The following is a 22,324-nucleotide window of genomic DNA, read 5'->3' as shown; positions in this document are numbered from 1 at the left end:
TTTTGGAGAAGGAACAAAAAGAAAAGTAACCATTTTAGTTTTTAACAATTATTATTTAATAAAATAAAATAAAGTAGCAATAAAACACAGCGTAAAAAAGTACAATAGGGAGGTGCCTAGCTAATGTTGCTACAAAAGTTGTTCGAACTATTCAAACAAGAAAGTGGGAAAGAATGTGGCAAATTTTTAGTTTCTTGACTACAATTGTTTGTGCAACTTACTTTAATGGAGGTTTTGTTCATCAAAGTTAATAATAATTCAGAACTAATCAATTTTTGGAGAAGGAACAAAAAGAAAATAACCATTTTATTTTTGAATTATTATTAATTAACTTTGATGAAAAAAACCTCCACATGTCATTATGGAATAAACTCAACTTGTGTGTAAATCTTTTCCTTCAGTAATTAACTTTTAAATTTTTTAATAAGATGAAACGAAGGGTGTAAAAATAAAAAGCAAACTAAATTATAAATTAATAACAAAATAGATTAGTGAAATTATATTAAATAAAAATTTTATTCCGTATTTAGTTTACAGCTAAGTAGGTTTTTTGAATAGAGATCTCCCTGCGTAGATGCATCTATACATGTTATACTTAAAAAGATTCCATATTTTTTAATAAAGTTATGCCTACACTCATAATAATAAGTATGGGTGTTAGCGCTCTAACCGGCTACTGTTATGGCTAAAGCTATTGATTTGTAAACGGCGGGCCTACCATGATTTTATCAGCATTCCGTACCCTGAACGGTCGTAAGTCCTTCTCTGCTCCTCCACATTCACATAAATTGCCAAATAGTTTGATTCTGTTTAAGCTCCATACATACAGGGCAATATTGTTTTTTCTTTATTCTCAATAATTATTATAACTGAATTTTTTAATTTACTACTATGGACCAGTTTCTGCCTGAGCACTTAAATAACAATAAACAAAATACTTTCCATGGACACTGCAGTGAATTTATAAAAAAAATTGATGAGTTTTTCCGGATTGAAGTCTGTTAAAATTAAATTGATTCTAGACTAAAATTGGTTTACTTTTCAGGACTTATATGAAAATAAATTTCACCAAATATTTGCTTGTACTCAATTTGAAAGACTCTTTCTCTTTCTCATTAATTTAATTTGTTATTTAACAATTTCAGTTTCCGTGTACGTTTAAAATTTATATAAATTAAATAAAATGCATACATTCAAAAAGATCGATTTGTTCAAAAAGTCGATTAAGGTGATGTACTACTCATTATAATGGAGGGGATGTATTGATCTGATGGATAAAGGTCATCCATTTACTTATCTGCCAGAAAGGACATATTTCTTCTTTTAGTGCCCTTAAAAGTACGGTAAATCATTAAGGAAAAAATAATTCGCCAAAGGTGATGATAGTTTTAACCCTATATACGTTCTGTTCAACTTTATTAGCAGATTTGGAACTGGCGCCATCTGTGGGTCGCTCTATGATTACTTGTCGGCATTTTAATGATTTTTACACCGTTAAATTATCTTTCAGCACAGCCAGTTGAGAAGTGATTTTGCAGACGTACAGTTTTCTCCAACATTACAGCAATCAGATTACATAAAGCACAGATTTTCCAAACATAAACTAACTTTTTATGACATTTCTACCAAAGCTAACGAAGATAAAACTTAATTGGATTTATAATCTTTTAATTACAATTCATTACAATATTAAGGTCTACTGGAGCAAAAACAAAAAACACAAATAAATGGAATTAACAGAATAGTAAACTACTCCTTTATAGAACTACAAAAAATAATCATTCAAATTAAATTTTCACGAAATTTTTTTTAATCAATAATTTACATTTTAATTATGTTGAAATTTGCCTTTTCCACTTATACAATTAGTAGTGCATAAATCTAATAATAAATAACATTTCAAAAAAGTTCAATAATCACGCTGTTGTTACTCATTAGAGAATTAAAAGGACTTATAATTGAAAAAATAACAAATTTGTCATTATAAACAATAAGATACTTAAAAATTTTAAAATACAAAAAAACTATAATACAAATGCTTAAATATAAAATTTTACAAAGAAAAACTTCATTTTTAGAAAATCAATGAGGAAAATCCTAGATGAATAAAATGGAGGGCACAATAAAGATGATGTTACACCAAACAAATTATATCATTTATTTTTGTATTATCACTGTAGTGACAATAATTTTTCTTATTCCTCTTCTTGAAAGTTAATTCATCATACCGTTTTTTTAAAGATCTTGATGTGGACACTAGAATTACTTCTTGTCTGGGTCAGAGGATCAACTGAATCGTGGAGTGGTTCTAGATCATCTATTAATATTATTTTATAATTAAAATATTATTATACATATGTTTACACCACATCACTAAACGTTATCCATAATTAAACTAAAGGCTATGCAGACTTACTTTCAAAAAAAAAAAAAAGATCCCGGACTAGCCTAAATATTCATCAAGCAACCCAATTATTTAGCAATAATCTAAGGGTAATTTAATGTCTATATTTTTAGGCTTTGAGTCAACTTAGTTATAAGAAGTACTTGAAAAAAAAGATGCTATAACAATGTGTGTTTTCAACAGTATTCTGTTGTTATATTATTATGTTATATTATATTATTATTCTGAATTATTATACGTATCTCATGTACGATCATGAGTGACCAGACCACAATGACTATAAACTTTCATATTTATATCTTCGATTTTATCCGTTGTAGCTCGCATATTTACTTGTATCTCTGACTGGCTTGGTCATTCTTTTATCATCAGAGTTGGGTGAAATTTCGAAATTCGCCAAGGATTCATGAAATATGCGTGCAACGGCGGATAAAATCAAAGATATTATCCAATACAGCGGACCTAACAAATTTTTTATCATACTTACCCAGTAGTTTCAAGGTTGAGGTAGTCACATCAATAATATGGGTAGCGCCAAGTTGTTCTTCAATTTGGAGTGCCAAATTAACTGCACGAGTAACAGCTGCACCTAAGCCGTGCAGGGTAATCTCTTCACTATTTTCTAATTTTTTAAGACATTCGTTCAGTTGGGCCTAATCAGTTGTTCTAATATGATATTTGATACAGAAATATATCAAGTTATTTAAGAGGAAAAAATCGAATAAGTATACATACTTTAAAATTTGACTTATTTGTAATATAAACATCTCCAGGCTTTTTAGAATCTCTTGGAGGCACTCTTTTCTTGACTACATGATCAGAATCTGACTTGTAACGCTGTCTTTTGTTGTAGTCTAAAAATGAATTTTGATTAGGAACACTTTTGGAAAGTTCTTGTGCCATCACATTCTGTTATTTTTCCCACATTCACGTTGAGTCACATTCAAGAAGGTTACAATTTTTATAACCTCACTGATTCGCTATATGTTTAGCGAACCCATTCGGAAGTGTGTTATTCCACTAAAAACACAATAATTACTGAAACTTCTCTTAAATTAAATAATCTACCCTAATCTTAAATACTTACAATAGAAAAATAATACTTAGCATTCAATAATATAATGATATTAATAAATTTATTTTAGTAGTTATGTTAAAAATACGGCCTATCGATTGGCGCGTCTACAATTTCGATTCCTTTTGTTTTGGAGTTTTTTTAAGTTTACATTTTAGTTTTTTAGTTATATTTTAAAATATCCACTTTTTAGATTTCAGGATTTTTATTCTTATCTAAACGTTAAATTCCATTTGCTTTTTGCAGATTGAAAAATGCACAGTCAAGCGCATGCGCTTGATGAAATGACGCTAAGTCCCCCCCCTCGCAACCTTATATTTCAGTTTAATAAACACAAGCTTCTCACGTAGCAAGTGCTAAGAAGTGTAGCCTTTAGATTAAGTACGGTGAATTTAAAGAAGACACACAATTATTCATCATGTCAGAAAACAACGCAGAAGTGAAAACTGAAAATTCTGTAGATGTTACACCTAAGGTAAGTTGCAAAGAAGATAGATTACTGTGAACCTATAGTCAAGTGCCCTGCCAACATATAACTGATAAAGTATGCATCATTAAAATGAAATTTCTAACCATCCATTTTTTTTGTGTGCATTAAAGTTTATTATTTTAGTAAATTTTGAATTTTTATTATGTCTTATCTAAGTTCTAACTCTTGTAAACTGTAAATTACAGTTTGAAGTCTGTAAATAGTGAATTATCCGCCATTTTGAGTCGGCGTACCTTTTACCTTTCCCTCCTAAATTCATCTTAGAAACGTACAAACAACAGTTTGAATTTTTCTCGTGTTGAAAGAATCTCAAACAGTGAACTTAACATATTAATATAATTTTACTTTGGATTTTATTCTATATCTTCAAAGTTCAAATATTTTCACTTTAGAAAACACGATATAACCTCAAAATGTTTTATTTTTTTTCCTGTTAAAAGGAGACTGGAGAAGAAACGACTGCCAAGCGCGGTCGAAAAGGGAAAAGAGGGTCGACGCTCGCCCGAACCATACAGGAGGGAGAAGCTTCCTTGAAGGTAAAGTTCAAATGTTTGTGGGATATAGGTTATGTTAACTTCGAGCCGTAATCATTCTGTACAATACAATTGTACATTTATAATTATAGAATTTAAACGAGTTTCAAAAATTAGGTTAAAAGTGTCTTTAGCGATACTTTTTAGTATTTTCGAAATATAATTTTTAAATGAATAGATACAATAAACTTTTTTTTTTTCTTAATGAAAATATTGTTTAAAAAATTTGGTAAACTCGCAAAAAATGCTTAACCTTTATTTTTTAAGTATAGTAAATTTTAATTTTATATTTCCTTTCTCTGTGATAACGGATCTAGAATAGGAGAATGGTATTTCAGAAGAGAAAAATAATTATAATGTAAAGAATTGAGTACACCTCTATTCTCGTCAAAAGTAATATCCTCATATTAGCCGTCTTGCTTGTCCTCTGGGTTTTGTAGAGTGTTTACGATAGAAATCGATTACATATTTTTTATCTGACGTATCATATCGAAAGAGGTGTTCATTTCGAAACAAACATTCGTATATATCGTGGATATTTCAAACTAAACGCACTTTACCTTTTCGCGTTTGCCGAAAGTCGTATGATAGTTAACAGTGAGGCGAATTTGCTTAAGAACCTAAAAATTCTGTAAGATTAGTTGAGGAGGGAGACTCTGAGAAAGCAGAATGTATTGTGCTAAGAAAACAAGTCAATCAACCATATCAGGTTTAGGTCTCCAACTTCACTAGGTGAACACTTTCAAATATTTAGAGATCCATATTACAGAAAACGGCAATTTTCGCCAGGAGCCAGGAAGTTTTAATTGCTCTTAGAATGAATTTCCTGAGAATGCATGAAGTGACGAAGAAAACCAAATTGGTCCTTCATAAAGCCGACTTTCTACCGATCCTGAAGTATTTGAGTGAATCGTGGACTGCTAGCTACGTCGCGACAAAGGTCATCGATATAACTGCCAAAATGAAGGTCCTTAGAAGAAAGATTGTAAAACCCTTTTAGTTTAGAATACGTTATGTATGAAATTAGGAGAAATCTATACATAAGACCCGCTGCCGAAAATGCAGCTGAGATGGTTTGACCATGTAATGAGAATGGTTGGGAGCAAGATCGCCAGGGCAACCGACTCAAGGGAAACTTGCCTAAGAAGCATTCGTGTCCAGGAAATCTGAAGTTTTAGGGTTAGACGTCTACAAGGAAGTCAAAGAAGGGAGAGGGTACTGGTACGAAACCGTTTGAAATTTAAAAAGCTGTATTAGGCCTCCACGTTGCAGTCAATGTAGAGGGGAATAGGGTTATTAAGAAGTGTACTTTACTGCCATGTCGTTTAAAGACCGGTTTGGCACCATAAAGTGTTATTTAAAAATACTTTGTATTCATTGGAATGAAAACTTTGAATAATGTGGTGAAGTATCTAGAGCGTTTGTAAGTAAGTTTTCCCCCAGAAATATAGAATGTTTAACGAACATGTCATATTAAACTTAACTAACAAAATATTTTCAAATTAACTTCATAAGAAACTTTTTTTTTTGTGCGTACAGGGATTGAGTCCGGTACAGAATGCCACAGAAGGTCGTAGAGCTACCAGGTCGTCTACACGAGGTACTACTATAGCCACTCCTCCTCCAGCGAAACGGGAAAAGAAAACACCACCAAGTAGAGGTCAGTACTGATAATAATTTTCTGTTGCAATTTGAATGATTCAATTCAAACAACGAAATGTGTATTAAAACTGTCCGGCAGAACTGTAAATAACAAGTGTTCAGAATATAGTTTAAGTATTCATATCAAATTTAAGCCCTTATGATGATTTTAAGGCCGAGGATTTGAAGATTCCTTTTATCCTCTAAAGAAAATGGTTGAGTCTAATGATCAGAACTAAGAAGCGTTTATTTTAATTCCTCTGAAGGGCATTTTTCCGTGCTAATTATGTTGTTTGTAAGTATTCTTGTTTTTGTGACTTATAAGTTACTTTCATCCGTGAATATGTAGGAGGCCGCGGACGAGGACGGGGCAAGAAAAATGAAGAAGAAGAGGAAGATGAGTTGGAAAAAGAGGAAACAAAAGGCGGGGCCGGAGATGGCAATGTTGAAGCGGAAGAGCAAGAAGAGGGCAAATCTGGGACACCAGTGGAGTCCGGTGGTACTAATGGTGAAGGTACTGCGGTAATGGAAACTGATGCTGATAAAGGAGATGATGGAGCAAATCAAGAAAAAAAAGACGAAGAAGTTAAGTCAAGTGGGGATGCTGACGCTGCTAATGATAGGCAAGCAGATGAAAAGGTAATTTTCCACAATTACAATAAGTATTTTGGACAGAACAGTGGGTAGTTGTTTGATAATTAATTTAAATAGAAAATTTATATTCTCATAAAAAAAACTTAGATGTTGTTTTTATTTTAACAGGATGGAAAAGAGCCCTCAGAAAAGGCGGGAGACGATGCCGCAGAAGCAGCTGAAGCAGACGATACAGCTACCACAGATAGTAAGCCTGAAGAAAAAGTGAATTCGACGCCGGCTGAAAATACGGAAGAAAAGCCCCAGTAGTAAGTGTTGATTAATCTGATTTCATGAATGTAAACGATAATAGGAGAAATTTCATATTCTTTACAGTTTATGGGGAACCGAATCCTAAACTATCACTGGATTCCATCGTGAACATCTAAGTTATGCACACTAAAAAATGCTTGGCTTCATTGGTCTCTCTTTTATTTTTGTTCTTCACTTTCACATTCTTTCTTATTTATTTTTATTGAGATGAGCAAAGTTTGGTAAAAAGTATGTGATTTAATCTGTAATGCTCAACAGTATCTGTGAGCTTTTGGACATTCTACTTCTTTAATTTTAACCAACTGTATCTAATATATCTCCAATAACAGAGTCAATAACAGTTTTAAGAAACACTGGCTTTAAAAAGTAAGTTTATGCCGCACAAATATGCTCTTGTCCATTCACAGTTTTTTTTAGAAGTAAGTATCCATAAAACAAAAACCAATACTATCTGACAATCCTTCACGCTCATACAGCATAGCTGGTTAAGAAAGTATAGACGTCCATAAATGTGAACTGTTCACTGTCACTTACTCTGCGGTAGTCTACATCATGGATGTTTATATTAGATTTACATTGAGCAGAACACGGCTGGATGTCGTCTTTACTTATTAAATGCATCTGAAATAACCTGGCATGTTTCTTAATTCTTATTTTCAGATTGAGTAACCTATAAATACAGAGGCATTCATTCCCCCTACAAGTGTTGCAGCAGAGTTCGTTTCTTTTTTTTTATTTAATTTTATTTTTTTTAATTAAATAATTTTTAAAGAACTTGTGGATGGAATTTATATATATATAAATATATAAATAATTTTTAAAAAAAAGTAAAAAAAAAAGAAAATTATATATAAACAGACTAATATATATTAATTTTAAATTGAAAAAGTAGCTTTTATAAATAAAAAGAGAGAATGTAAGGATATAAAACAATTTTCTTTTAGTTGAACATCAAAAATCACTACACAAAAACCTACATTACATTAACTGCAAAAATAATAATGATAATGATTATAAAGGGAAAAAATAACACTAAAATACAAAAAGATATATATATATATATATTTTGTAGTGTTGTGTAATGTACAAAGCATTTCAGTACAATTATAGAATTTTCTTTTTATTTTATTCTTTTTTGTTAGGTGTTACTTAGTAAAAGTAAATTAATTTTTTTTTTTCTTAATGATTAAGGAAAAACATTTAAAATTGTAAATATATCTCAGAGAAAAGAAGAAAAAATAAAAGATAATGTTCCCTTTTTAATTAAAACTGAGCCTTGGATTTTTGTACTGAAATAAATAAATAAAAAATTTATATATATTAAGAATTCTTGAGGTATATTTATTTTGTAAATAATTATATTAGATACGTGTCCGTTTTATATATATATAATAAAAAATTTTAAAAAATCTATTTTAATTGAATGAATGATTAGATTTTTTTTTTTTTTTAATAAGGCTACACATGTTTTTCTAATGATTAATAATCTTGTACCACAAACCCAGAAAAAACTACCTAAATATAAGTAAAATACTCCTCTGACCAACTTGTGTTTAATTTTCATTGCCGAATTTAAATTTAAAAAAAAATATTTTCTTTAATAGCAGTAATAGATATATAAAATATATCAAATATATTAGTTATTTTTAATTTTGTTTTCCAAGAAAGCCCAAAATATTGTATGTAAAGTTTTTTGTTTTATTTGTTGAAGCTTCAATATTGGATCTTGGTGTATAGCTTTTTAATTTTAAATTAACATGATGAAAATTTGTTTAGAAACCTTTGCAAAAACAAGAAGTTCCCCTCCCAAGAATTATATGTAAATAGCTTCTCTTATAATTATATAGTTTTGGATTCTTTTTTTTCCTCCCATAAGTACGAAACAAATAGTACAACATTATTATTAATAATAATAATAAAGGACATTTGTCAATAAAACTTATTTTTATCAGAAAAAAATCAACATTTTTCAAAAAAATGTGAAACATTTTTTAAAAGATTGACACAATGTTAATAAAAAATAACCATAATAATGGAACAAATCTATATATATATATATAAAAAAAAGATCGAGTAGACATGAAGAAAAATCAATGTTACTTTAAAGACAGTTTTTTGTTTTTATTAATAACTTTTTTAACAAAAAATAAGTTTAAGAACAGTAAACCGATATATTATTAGCGTTGCACGTCTCTCAGAATGTATTGTGGAATGGTTGGTTTAATTGTAGTGAAACTAAGAATGTTTTCATCTGTAAACAAAAAAAAAACAAATGAAAAGAAATAAAAAATAGTTGTTTCTTTTTTTCTCTCTCTCCTTTTGATTGTTTATTTATTTCAACCAGATGTGGTAATAAGATTAGGAAATATAGTAAATTGGTTTTCTGGGATGGCTGCTCACCTAAATTCACATTTCGATCATTTTTTTTCTTACAATATAATTCTTATCAAAACTTGGTCCTCGCTCATCAGTAAAATTGCATGATGTATAACGATGGACAAATATTATTCGAAGTAAGTGGCCCCTCCAAAGAGCAATAGCTTTTTTTAAATCCTGATGAAAATATTAAAAATCAACTTTTTTTATAGACCCAGGAAGGAACATTTCAATTTTACTCATTATTAAACTGAATATTGCTCATACAACTGTCTAACCCCAATCAAATTTTCACCCAACTAGGTGATTGACTTCAATATTACGCCAATGAAATTGTACGTCACTTGAGTGCTTAAGGAAAAATTTATCAAAGTTGTAGACGTAGTCAGTGCAGTTATTGTATGAAATGTAAAGCCAATCATAAAAAACGACAAATCTCTATAATTCCGGCTTGGTTCAGGGACTATGACCGCTTTCATTTTACTCTTTTCTAACAGTGTTTAAAAACAATATAAATTTCGAATTTCCTGCAATTAGTTTTTGAGCTAGTTTTTTTTTCATCATACATACGTACATCCATTCATAGAGGGAACATTTTCGAAAAACCACTTCTCCGATCTAAGGAGAAGGACTTAAAATGGTTATATTTTTTTAAACTGGATATCAAAATTTTGGCACCATCCCGAGACTTTTTCCAACTAAAATTAACACAATTCTAAATGCCCACAAGTGCGTAGCAGAGGTGTATGGTTTCCTAAGATTTATGAATGGATTTCACGCAGGCATGCGAAAGTGACAAGCGATTCTCTATTTCTTACAAAGAAACTTACACAAAAGTCAAATAAACCTTTTAGGTCTCCCAGAACTGCCACTAAATAAAAAATGTTCTGTATTATAAAAATGTACGAGTATATTCCAAGATGCAAAATAATCAGTGCAGCACTGTTCGAGAAAATCTAATGTATTGTGTAAAACGGCATTTCTGGTTACTGATTTTTAGTTACTTACAGTTGTAGGTGTTGGAACAGGAAATTGTATGGTGGTGTGCTGAGGGGAAGCATAAAATAGCTATATCTCCTGAACTATTTCTCCAACTAAATATTTCTTAGAAAAATGTTCTAAGTAAGACTGATAAATATTATATAAGTAACTGCAGTCTGGTTTTAATTGGGTAAAAATTTGCTCCCGCTTGTGGTGTTGGATCCAATTAGTGGATGTACTTTAACCCTAAACTTTCCCCTCCTGCAATTCCAAGTTCTGCTTAAAAACATTTCTTCGGCAGTGATTTCTAACCACTAATATTTATTTTTTCAATAAAAACCAGTCAGTTTCTGTAATTTAAAATCTAGATAATATTTTTCCAATTCCTACTACAGTAGTTTCAAACTTCAATAAGGCTTTTCAAAGATCATTTGTTGAGAGCTTAATTGTTCCACCTGATTATTCTTTACTTCTGCAGTCTTCAATTAGTGTAAATTTACCAGTTGTTTTTTCAACGATATCATAATCTTGTGTTCTGAACCAAATTTCTTACTTTATCAATATTAAATTATCCCTGTGAGTTTGCCGTAGAGAAGAATTGGTGGATTAATTTCTACCAGTATGGAAATCTCCGTAGCCAATGTATCCGAGCGGTTAGAAGCAGGCCCGCAAAGTTGCGTTGTGATGCTGTGTTAGATTCCCTAGGCCTTGAAATTTGTTTAATGGCTAACAAAAGAAATTTACAGTAAAGTATGTTTGCAACCCGCCTCCGTCGAAGACATGTAATCGGTTGCTGGATGTAATAAAGCCCACCTGAAAAAATTGGCATTACTTTAAAATCTTAAGATAAATTTTATGTTCTCTAATATCCAGGGTACAGTTTATACACAAATTTTATTTTCGAGATAAAAAGTTTTGGAAAAATCTCTTCAAATACAAACTGAATTATTTCATTTACTGAAGAGGAGGGAATTAATGAAGTGGTGGATATAAATTCATTTCTTATTTTGCAATATTTCCAATTTTTCAAGAGAGAATCGTGCAAATTTAACAATGTTCAGTAAAGTTAAAAATCTGCCAGAAATCATGTTTTGTTTGTTTATTTATTTTAATACACTTACTGAGTCTTGAAAGTGTGACTGACCCAACCGGGCTTATTATAATATAAATAGTATTTATTTTCTCTCTTATACTAAATTTTTGAATCGTTATCTGTAGTTAGAACAGCATCTTAAAAAATTCCTAGAAAAATTTCAGTGTGGATCTAGGCTTCGTTAATCCTCCTAAACCATATTTTTCCTCAACCAAATTCAATAAACAGTTGCGAATTTAATTATGGATTTCACATATTTTTTGCGATTTTAAGGCTGAAATCAGAAATAACAGAAACTTCGTCGTTCTATCAATCAGTTAAGGCGCTGAGGGCAGTGTTAAAAAATTTGTATCTAACGGTAGTCTGAGACAAGGAAGACGTAGTTGCTTTTTGCTCTTTGAATATTCGTAATTCGACATACGAAAAAATACTGTTGTATTACATATACAACTGATGTGCTACACACAAGATAAATATGTGTTGCGACACAATATGAACAAGAGCGGCTAGCAAGGTGCATTTTAAACGGTTGCATCAAAGTAAAAAATGATGAAATGACAGTTATAAGAAGACATTAAGAAACGATGTTGCAAACAGTGAATAAACGTTATTTGGATATGTGTTAGCCGACAGGCCACTTAAGTATCTGAGAATTTTTGTTATTCAGAGGAATGAATGTTAGCAAAAATAAAACTAAAAGAAGACTCCCGGAAACAGCGGGTACTTCGCTCTCCAGAAGCCTTCAAGTTTAATGGATTAATAAACAGGGTTTTGGTCCTTGAATATAAAACAAACTCAGGACAACAGTGAAACATGATGCTGAGAATTTGTGTTAACAGTCCAGTGAACATGAAGATTGCCACAAATTAATTACAATATATGAGAAACAGCGCATTATAATGTACACATTCATTTTATTAAGTTTCAGAAGATAATATATTTATTTATGTTAAAGGAGATTAAATTTGTTCACCACAACGCGACTTCATCATTGTTTAAATGCACTTATAAGTATTGTATAAGTTCTTAAGTTTAAGGCCGACATTTATTATCAGTCACGACCCATTACACTAATCCTAGTCAATTTTGTATTATAAACTAACTATAGAAGGGTTTGAAATTACAGGAAATTGTAATGTACGGCTGTTTATAATTTAAGAACAACTTTCAATAATTGTACTTTAACATGAAGAAAAATAAGGAGCATTTCATTTAAAAAATAATATATGCAAATGTCTCTCTGTTTTGATGGAAATTCTGAATATTTTCAGTTTTTCACATCCTCCTCTAATTTGAAATGAATAAAATATTGTATGGCGGTCATCAATTCTTATCTTTCTCAACTTTTCACAACTTAAATGAATGCAATGTTCTAAAAACACTTAAAATAAATAGCAATATTAAAAATTGCCATAAGATCATACAAAAATAAATAAACCATACCCTATTGATATACAATTATGAAAACGGGCAGAAATACGAAGTTCGCCATTAGAACGTTTAAAAATTTAAAAATAAAAAATAAATTGTATTTAATATTCCTAGAATAACAGGCATCATATTATTGTATTGAACCGAGTGTATGCACAATTAAATTATTCTGTTGTCCAAATTCAAATTAAACTAACAAGAATACTTTCTCTTCAAATAACAAATACTTCTAATAACCTAAACCTATCTATTATTATATAGTATCTTCAATTTAAAATTTACATTACCTGCGCAGGCGTATACTTGAATATATTATGTATATATGTATATTTTTAAAGATAAACACTTGCTTAATTTGTGTAATCATTCTGCGCAAAGTTATCAATAAAAGAAATCTGAAATATCTTTCTTCCTTTATTGAATGACCGACTTCTGTGAAGTAAACGAACATTACATAATTTTACTTATTTTCTGGACATGAAAAAAATAAAATTTAGCAAAAGTTAATTTCAAAAGAAAATAAAACGCGTAAAAATAAGGTGGGGAAAACTTAATTTAATAATTAATACGTTTGAAATTATTGTGAAAGAGATGAATAAGTTATCTCCATTAAATTTGAACTGCATTCCGATATCATGTATCTGGAATTATAGAAATGAATTTAAAATTAGAACAGAACAAAATACTTTTATTTAATAAAAACAAACATACATTTTATGCAGATGTCATACAAGAAAAGTGCAGCAGGGTTGTCGCTCTTCAACACAACATACTATTTTAAATAAGGTATGTTAAGGTTCTAATGCTTTCTCCTTCGATAGTTTAATAACAATCCAAAATTCTTATACAATAAGCAAAAAGTAGAATATGAGCAACAAATTTTCTGATTTAGTTTCTACTGGTGATCTGAAATTGTTTAACTTTTTTAAAATTTAAGAATTTTAATGCTGCTAGTGTTTTGATTTGCTTTACAAATTTGTTTCTTCTTTGTTTCTTAAATAAGACTATTATTCTTAACTCTAAAAATATTATTTTATGACGTATCCAGTTTCAAGTATAAAGAAATGCGCTTATTTGCGAAGCCGCCATTGTAAATAATTTTATTGATTGTGAAAGAAAAACTTTACTGTTGCTGAGTTTAAAATGACAAAAAAAAAAATAGAGAACCTGCTTTTTTGATTTGTGAAAGCTATCAGTAAATATGACGCAAGTGATAATTGACAATATCTTTGTTTGTGTATCAAACCTACTTTTTACTCCAAATCCCTTTAAATTTTTATCCTTATATTTTTTAGTTTTGTTATTTCAGCGATGCTTTAAATTATTGAATAGGTTCACCTTGCAAGGAATAATATTCACCTAACTTTTGTTTTTGCGATAGTTATAAATTTTTAGTTTCATAACCATAATTTCAACTGAATGGTATTTTATTAACAAAAATGTATGGTATTATTGACAGAAATGCTGGATTATACTTTCAATTGAGCTTTTTCATTTACAGAAGGGTTAGACCGTAGCTTCTGTAGCTTAAACACAACTAGCGCCGACAGCGTCGCTGTGACTCTGAGTTATAGGCAGTAATCTGCCAGCTGCTAGAGAGAGTGGTGACATCTTGTGTTCTTTGGTTTTTTCGCAGTCGGTAAAATACATACGATGCCAGAACCAAATTTAACTCACCATCATGAATTAGTGCTCAACGCAATTGATGTTATTAGTTATCGCAAGAATCGTCCAAACATTGCTAGAATATATAGGCATTTAGTTCGCTTTAGTAGTATAAGCTCGGCAATTTGCGAAAAACTTATTGATGAATTAGTTGAACAAGGTCGCGTCATCAAAGTTACCTACAAAGGTAATATAAGCTATAGAAATGCTGCCAAATGGAAGCATATGAATAGACATAAAAACAAAAACGATCCCAATAGAAAAAGTGCTTCAGAGAAGCGAGCTTCCTCAATTCTTAGCGGCACAATTGCTGAACTTGTTGTTCGCGAACCGACTTATTTTCGTACTGGCGTACCCTGTAAAGTTTTAGAGGATCACCTTCTTATAAAAGATGGACGCTTTACAAAAGAATCCATTCATAAATTATTGCAAAAAGAATTAAAGCAAGAGACATTAGTCCAATTAGACAATGGTAATTATTTTCTGGCACTTAACAATTCCACATCGAATTCCACAACTAGTGAAGATTCAGAATCACGAAATTTTCAAGAAACAGAAGACAAAAAAAATGAAAGTAATGATAATGAATTTGAATCAATTGAAGAAATTCAAGATGATGAAGACGATTATGACATCGATGATGGTGATTTTGATGAAGAGTTTGAAGATGAGGAACTAGATGAAGAAGAAGAAGAAGATGAAGATGAACTAGAGGAGAAGGCAGAAGATTCGGTCAAAGAAAAATCGGATTCTCGCCCTGTAGAAATAAGCGGAGAATCTGAGGATGAAGTCGGAGCTAATGATCCCTTTCAAAATGAAGACAAAGATTATTTACCTCCTCGTAACTTGAGTGTTAGTACCAGAAGAAGTAGCAGTGGAAGATTATCAGTTAGGAATAAGGTAATAAATAATTTATGTACTAATAGATTGTTTTAAAATTAATTTTAGTGCCTATCCGAAACAAAGTATGCGCAACATTTTCTTAATTGGTATCTCATTAATTTCATTACATTTCTTCCATTTAAAGTCAACTTATTTGAAAATTATTATACACAAACTGTTCACACGTCAGTCTATTCGCACAGAATGGAGTCAATTCCTCTCGAAAATCCATGAGATATATATTTTCTAAAAAGTTACCCAAGAAGAAAATAATATTTAATAAATGAAGAAATTACATTTGGTAAAATAAATAAAATAAAGTATTTAGCTTTATTTTGATTAAATATTCTATAGATACACATCAATTGAAAATCTTTATATTAAAGTTATGAAATCACTTGCTGTTAGTGTTCCCATTAAAACAATTAACTAATTTTAAAGTTGTTTCTTTGTAAAATAAGTAATTGAGATTTTTTATTTATTTTTTCTTACATGTTTTTCAAATTTTTTCTTATATTAGAACCATTTTCAATATGCAAGTTGTATCAATTAATCATTTTCGGTGGATATGAAGAAATGCGAATAATTTTATTTATTCTGTTAATCGTGTGTAGTTGTAATTTTTCATTGCATAGTATTTAAATTTTAAGTGAATTGTTTCTTCTAAAATAAAATTCAACTAAACATCTAATGTATTTTTCCAGAAAACACGTTATGATCCTTCTGAATATGTCATTCCTTCACTAAAGAGGACTTACAAAGTTCGACAGGTAAATCATTAAGAGTTCAAATGGAGAAAAGTAAATATTATTGGAAACATTAAAAAGGAGAAAATAGTTCGTATTAATTACTTTTTACATTTAAGAGTTGCGAATATAATAATTACCTACTACGGAAAAAGTTGATGAGTTAATGGTTGATCATTTGTGTTTAAAATATGGATCATATTACTGTAACTTGGATTGACTTATTTTAATAATCATTTAAATCGTTTTTATTAAATAAAAGTTTTAACATTATACATTTAAATAAAAGCACAATACGAAATTTAACAGTTATTTAACTGGATTTTTAGAAAATATCTAATAAATCATAAGTGCAAAACACAGTGCAACTTATAATCTTGAATTTATTACAACTATATTATCTACCTCTAGATAGGGAATTAGAACTAATCCTTCTTAAAAACAATAGACATGTCACAATAATTCGGTTTTATTGAATAATTTTTATTTTAGGAGAAGAATACTATCAGCAAACAGCAAGAGAAGAAACGCAGTAATTTATTAACTTCAAAGGAGTTCAAAAGGGCCCTTTTAAACCCAATTCCTGGCTACAGTGGTGGTTCCACAATAAACCCTACCAAATCTGTTACTACGACCTTACAAAAAAATCGTCTTCCAGAAGTACCGTTGAAAGCTGTTCAGTTTGGATCTTCGGATGCATTTAGTGGCGTTGTCTGTGCTATTTGTAATGATTCTAAAGTACCGGTTACTAAATCTGTTGGCATTCGGTGTAAGATTTGCCAGAGAAGAGGTAATTTATCATTATTTTTATATTGTATATTTAAGTAAAATAGTCGTACTACGTATATATTTTTACCACATAAAGTGGAATAGTCAATGCATTGGATTCGGTTATTGGCTATTCGCGGTTCTTCAGCCCAGCAGTTCTAAAAATACCGTCAGTTTGAGTTACTTAAATACGACTTGCAAAATTAGTTAAATGAAGATTGCGTATCAAACGATTGCTCAACCTACTTCTTTCAACATTCGTTTTTTATTTATTGTAGCTATTACTAAAAAGATGAACATACCTTTTCTAGTATTATATTCGAATGTATAATATATCATTGTTGAAATTCTGAAAATTTAGTATTCTATTTTGAAAATGCAGAACTCAGAAACAAAACCTTGACAATCAGCTTTCTACCAAAATCTATGGCAATATAACACAATCTGTTTGATTGTTTCCAGAACGTTGTACTATCAAAAAGATGTACAAAAAAAAGTAGACTTTTTTGACCACTTTATTTTTTCAATGTGGTACGTTTTAAGTAAGCTTTCCTCTTACTAGACAGGTAATAACGTCAGAAATTTGTATTTCGGGGTAGGGGAGACAATATGAAGGGTGATTTTTTTTTTTTGTTAAGTAGCTACCCACTATCATTTTAACATGAATGATGATAAACAATTATTTTCCTCAGAGTTCTGTACATCTATAGTTTTTTTGTTTTGTTTTCACAGCGCATACAGGCTGTGTGAAAAATGAACAAGTTATGACTAAACTGCAAGTTGAAACATCAAGCTGGACTTGTGCAAGCTGCAGATACATTATTGCTCAACCATGTTGTGTTTGTCATCAAGCGTCATCAAAGGTAATTTATTTAAACAATTTTAGGGAAGCTAAGGGATTAGCTCGGTTAGTAGGGCTGATAGATAGGCTTGCAAAGGTACTACCGAGGTTTTCATATCTAGGTGTGGCTTACATTTCATCTTTCTAGGAGCAGTCCTACAGCTCTTTTTCCACTGATGAACAGTGATGTCCGCAAAGCATTCTGAAGGTAGGCAGTGTGCTGAGAATCTCCGGGAGTCAGTGACCTTAGTTGGCAAAATTAAAAACAAAATTATATTTACAAAAACATTTTAAAGAGAGCTTTATTTTTGTTAGTTTTTTTTTTTTGATGAAGTGGTTGGCTATTTTTCCATTGTTTATTTTTTTAGGAATATCCTAATGTAATAATGCAACGATACTATTCGTAGTTTGCTGAGGAATTTCTTGGATGGAATATTTGTTAATATGTTACTCTAGCATATCAAGCGTTTGTCTCATTTTTACGCAGTGTGTCTCGCAGTTCATAATTTTGAATTTCAAAAATTCCATTACATAGAAGATGGATCTAATTTCTTCTCTGGAATATGACATTATCATTTTGTTGTCTGATATATATTGGATTGTACTACTTTAGAAAGACTGAAAATGCATTTTTAATTAAGAAATTAAAGAAACCTGTACCAAAGAAAATTAGAACATTCTTATCCTTGCAATACAATTATAGATTGGGCCTCTCGTCATATGTGGCACTTGCAAGTTGTCATATCACAGGAGCTGTCATCAACCTCCCATACCTAAAGAAGAAGCACTTACAGGATCGTGGCGTTGTAGTAATTGTCCTACAGCTAACCTAAATCAAGATGGTGGTAAGTTGTCATTGTTTTATTTTTTCATTCTCGAAAAAATACTTCAAATAATTTTTTTTAGGTGAGAATATAAATAATAAATCCTCTGCTAATTTCTTCAATTTGCCTAAAATTGGAACTATTACTGCGCAGAGGATAAATGAAGACAGTAAAGAACCTGATGGAAAGTTTGAAGAAGTTCTTATAGATGTACGTACAAACTTTAGTTAATTTTGTATCAGAAGTTATTAATTTATACTTTGTCAGAATGTTTATTTTTTTCTCTTAATGGATTTAGGAAGCGAAAGAGAAAATTATCATTTCAAGTTCAGCTTCGTTTCCACACATAAAGAAAAAACAAGTATCATTGTTGCAAATAAATGATAGTGCAGCTACTCGACCACAGCAACAGTATACGACTGGTGAACAACAATTTGATTCACAGTCACAGACCACCTCACCTACTTCTTCTCCACCATCTTCACAGTTAACTGCTGAAGACGTTTTAGTCAAAGGTTTGACAACAAATATTCTTATTGCTTTTAGTTTAATGTCCAATAATCGAAGCAATAACTTGAATGAGGGAGGTAAAAACAGATCGTATTTAGTGCAAAGCTAAAGCCACTATGATTTGGGGATTGCCTTTCACTTTCTGACATTAATCGGTATCAATTTGTGGGCGTTAAAAAGAATAAGGATTTCGACTGAGAATGGCTGTAGTATAATATGCATGATGTAAGCTAGTTTTTTTGCAAAATTTCCAGCATGCTAAACCTTAATTGATGATAAATCAACTTTCTCGTTTCACAAAATTTGACGATATTATTGCTTTATGTTAAAAACAAGCCAAGAAGTTACATAGTAATTAATCAACTTTTCTTTCAATCTCTAAGCCCCAGGGGCGTTCGAAATTTTAAATGTTACCATCGCTGAAATAAAAATTTATTCTACCTGCCTCTTTCCTATAACTTTTTTTTTGTTTCTCTGAAAAAAGTTTTCAAGAAGACGGTTAATTTTTTGGAATCTTTTCCTTTGTAAATGAAATTTATTTCACCATCGAGTCAGCGTTCATTCTGGAGAAATGTAACCACTATTTTCTATCAGTTAAAAAAAATTGATTATTTTACGGTTATGTTACTGACATAACAATCTTCAGCCGATTATGTTTAAGAAATTGATCTAAATTTTATGGTATATATACCATATTGTGAAACCAAGAATGAATCTGACACCTTTGAAAATGTGGATGTATGCCGTCGAGGCTCTTCAATTCTTTCTGGTGGCTAAATTCCTTTGCGATATTTGTTCGTAAAAAAAACTTAGAAATTAGAGCAGAAAGTCAAGAGCTATTGCCTTGAAGACGCCCCTGAAATGACGTGGGCAAATAGAAAGCAATAAGAGCAGCTTTCCTCACGGACTCAAAATACGATTATGTCCCTTCAAATGGGTCTTCTTTAATATTATTCTTAGGGCCTGAGTTAAAACTTAAAATAGAGATGCATAAACCTTTTTCAGTATTTCTGGTTTGTTAAATGTTAAATTCTTTCGTTAAAAGAATTTTTTGAAATAAAATAAAAAGTTTGTATTAGTGAATCTTTATTCAAGATGTTAATACTACTTCTTGAAAAATTAAGATATCAAAAAAAAGAAACTTTACTCCTAACAATTTCTGTACAAACACTTTCCAAATTTATGGTCCTGAAACTAATGCTCCATGTGTTAAAATCAGTTGGGCACTACAGACCTCTGAAACTGCAGTTAAGTACGTACTTTATTTAAATGCTTTAAATAAAGCATTAATTTTAAATGTTTATTATCTAAACAGTATTCAGAATGACTAGATTTATGTTTTGTGTACTTATTTGTTTTTAGAAGAAATTAGTGACGAATTATCTCGAACTTTAACTCCCAAAAAACTGAAGGAAGAAGAATTTTCACAAGATATCCCTGATACTTCTTCTTGGTCACCAATTGATGTGTTTAATTATTTCAAAGATAAATTCGATGAGACTGTTGCTAATGTGTTTTTAAAACAAGTAGGTATTTTAAAAATAAGCATTTTCTGTTTCATTTAATTCTAATATTAATTGTTTCATGGTTTATAAATAGGAAATTGATGGAAACTCGTTGAAATTATTAAGAAGATCAGATGTCCTGAGAGGTTTAGGATTTAAATTAGGCATAGGACTTAATGTACTCTACCATGTTAAAATGTTGCAATTAAAAACGAATGATTTAAAAGTTATTTGGGCGGCAGAATAAGGATTTTGTGTTTAAACATTAATCTGTCAAAGGGTGAATGTTGGTTTGTTGCATGTTTGTGTCAATAGATGTAAATATACATATTTATTATTAATTTTTAAGAACTTACACTATTTTGTACAGTACTAATACTTTAATGTACATTACACAAACGTTTTGGTTATTTTTTTTTTTTCAATTATGCATTCTTTAATTTTATAAATATATATCTACAGTATTTGTTGGCAAAAGATCAGTTTTTTGCACGCATAAAACAAATTAATTTATATAACAGGTTATATTAACTTAATTTATATAACAGGTTACATTACCATTACTTTGTATTTGCAAACAAACCTACCTCGAGCATATTTGCAGTAAGTAAAAAAGCTTGTGCTATACTGTTTCTTTTCAATAAATAAACATTATTAGAATGTGGTTTAATATTCGTCTTTGATTGTGCCACACATGGTGCAGATTCATAGATTGTCTCGGCAAACAATGACATCATTCGCCGAAGAATAACGTCAGTACCTTCATAGTTCCGCTGTAACATATATATAAAATTATACGTTTTCCACTGGCCTATTTTCCATCCTTTAAATAAAAAATGGAGCCATAATTGCAATGAATAATTATTACAACGAAGATAATTTGTAAACAAAGATGTTTATTAGAAATGTGGTTAGGTAACAAATGTTTAGTATAATCTATGAAAATGGCGTTAATCATTTTCTTAACTATGTATCAAATAGAATCAAACTTATATCAAGATTATCAATAGTTCTATCAACGGTAAAAACATTACTTATACATGATTAAAATTTGAACGAAATATATCTGATACTGAGGGATTCATGGATTTAGAGGTTTATTGGCAGAGAGCGATGACTATGCTGTAGCTTGTTGGAAGTGGCAGAAAGATTATATGAAAAAGTATCAATTTTTTTCGGATACTCAAACCACGCTTAGAGCTTTAAATTACTAAGCCGAGTAGGAGAGGAGACATATGTTTCGCCTAAAGGAACTAACAGTATGGGAGAGAACAAGCGGGAAAGAAGAAGTTGACTGACTAGTATGTGGTCCTACGCCAGTGTTTGTCGTTATGTATATCTTTCAAGGCCGGGAAATTAAAAACTTGAGGTCAGCCTCACCTCAAAATAAAGCATAGTACAAAATGTATCAATATATGTGGTGATAAGCTAGTTGATGGCCAATCAGTTACATACAACTGCAGGATGCATAATGTGTGAGACGTGAATCTTATCGACGACACCCATTTATGTTTCTATCGAGTGCTTAAAAAATTAAATAATATTACCAATTGTTTGGTCAAGCAAGATTCGAAATCTTCAGGTAGTAAGTATGGTGCCTTGAAAATTGTGTAAACAGTATGTATGCATTCCTTTAAAATAGCCTGCAAAAAA

The 22,324-nt window shown here is 30.5% G+C and overlaps 4 protein-coding genes across 13 annotated transcripts in view; 2 read left to right on the top strand and 2 right to left on the bottom strand.

Annotated features, from left to right (window-relative positions):
• Nucleotides 1-32: 32 nt before the first annotated feature.
• On the bottom strand, nucleotides 33-3,381 carry Rpp20 (ribonuclease P protein subunit p20). The gene is made up of 3 exons (XM_074117642.1): nucleotides 3,140-3,381; nucleotides 2,892-3,057; nucleotides 33-2,317 (listed from the first exon to the last, which is right to left on the bottom strand). Exons 1-3 carry the CDS (start codon nucleotides 3,305-3,307, stop codon nucleotides 2,223-2,225), a joined length of 429 nt encoding a protein of 142 aa, XP_073973743.1. The 5' UTR covers nucleotides 3,308-3,381; the 3' UTR covers nucleotides 33-2,222.
• A 392-nt stretch (nucleotides 3,382-3,773) lies between these two features.
• LOC141448860 (uncharacterized) lies at nucleotides 3,774-9,365 on the top strand. The gene is made up of 6 exons (XM_074117639.1): nucleotides 3,774-3,954; nucleotides 4,410-4,505; nucleotides 6,042-6,162; nucleotides 6,493-6,782; nucleotides 6,906-7,045; nucleotides 7,710-9,365. Coding segments are annotated over exons 1-6 (705 nt in total). The 5' UTR covers nucleotides 3,774-3,897; the 3' UTR covers nucleotides 7,711-9,365.
• Nucleotides 9,366-14,583: 5,218 nt separating this feature from the next.
• On the top strand, nucleotides 14,584-21,341 carry LOC141448843 (uncharacterized). Of its 2 annotated transcripts, XM_074117588.1 has the most exons (10): nucleotides 14,584-15,495; nucleotides 16,182-16,247; nucleotides 16,716-17,013; nucleotides 17,724-17,854; nucleotides 18,536-18,677; nucleotides 18,739-18,866; nucleotides 18,955-19,171; nucleotides 20,386-20,418; nucleotides 20,529-20,692; nucleotides 20,766-21,341. In XM_074117588.1, exons 1-10 carry the CDS (start codon nucleotides 14,584-14,586, stop codon nucleotides 20,916-20,918), a joined length of 2,244 nt encoding a protein of 747 aa, XP_073973689.1. In that variant the 3' UTR covers nucleotides 20,919-21,341. The 2 variants fall into 2 exon arrangements, with proteins under 2 accessions (XP_073973689.1, XP_073973690.1); XM_074117589.1 differs by lacking the exon at nucleotides 20,386-20,418.
• The window catches only part of LOC141448851 (molecular chaperone MKKS-like), a 9,751-nt gene continuing 2,592 nt past the window's right edge, over nucleotides 15,166-22,324 (bottom strand). For 8 of the 9 annotated variants that reach the window (XM_074117608.1, XM_074117616.1, XM_074117612.1 and 5 more), the window contains 3 exons: nucleotides 22,219-22,314; nucleotides 21,259-21,444; nucleotides 15,166-18,077 (listed from right to left, as the gene is read on the bottom strand). In XM_074117608.1, coding sequence (XP_073973709.1) covers nucleotides 17,883-18,077; nucleotides 21,259-21,444; nucleotides 22,219-22,314 — 477 coding nt within the window. In that variant the 3' untranslated portion in view covers nucleotides 15,166-17,882. Of the gene's footprint in view, nucleotides 18,078-20,366; nucleotides 20,409-21,258; nucleotides 21,445-22,218; nucleotides 22,315-22,324 lie in introns of those variants that run through there. The other variant, XM_074117610.1, reaches the window with a different exon arrangement.

Source organism: Rhodnius prolixus, unplaced genomic scaffold (genome assembly GCF_049639745.1).
Source record: "Rhodnius prolixus isolate KJV_2025 unplaced genomic scaffold, Rpr scaffold_2, whole genome shotgun sequence".
NCBI classification, from domain to species: domain Eukaryota; kingdom Metazoa; phylum Arthropoda; class Insecta; order Hemiptera; family Reduviidae; genus Rhodnius; species Rhodnius prolixus.
Note: the sequence above shows the minus strand (reverse complement) of the source record. Positions and strands in the feature narration are given on the sequence as shown.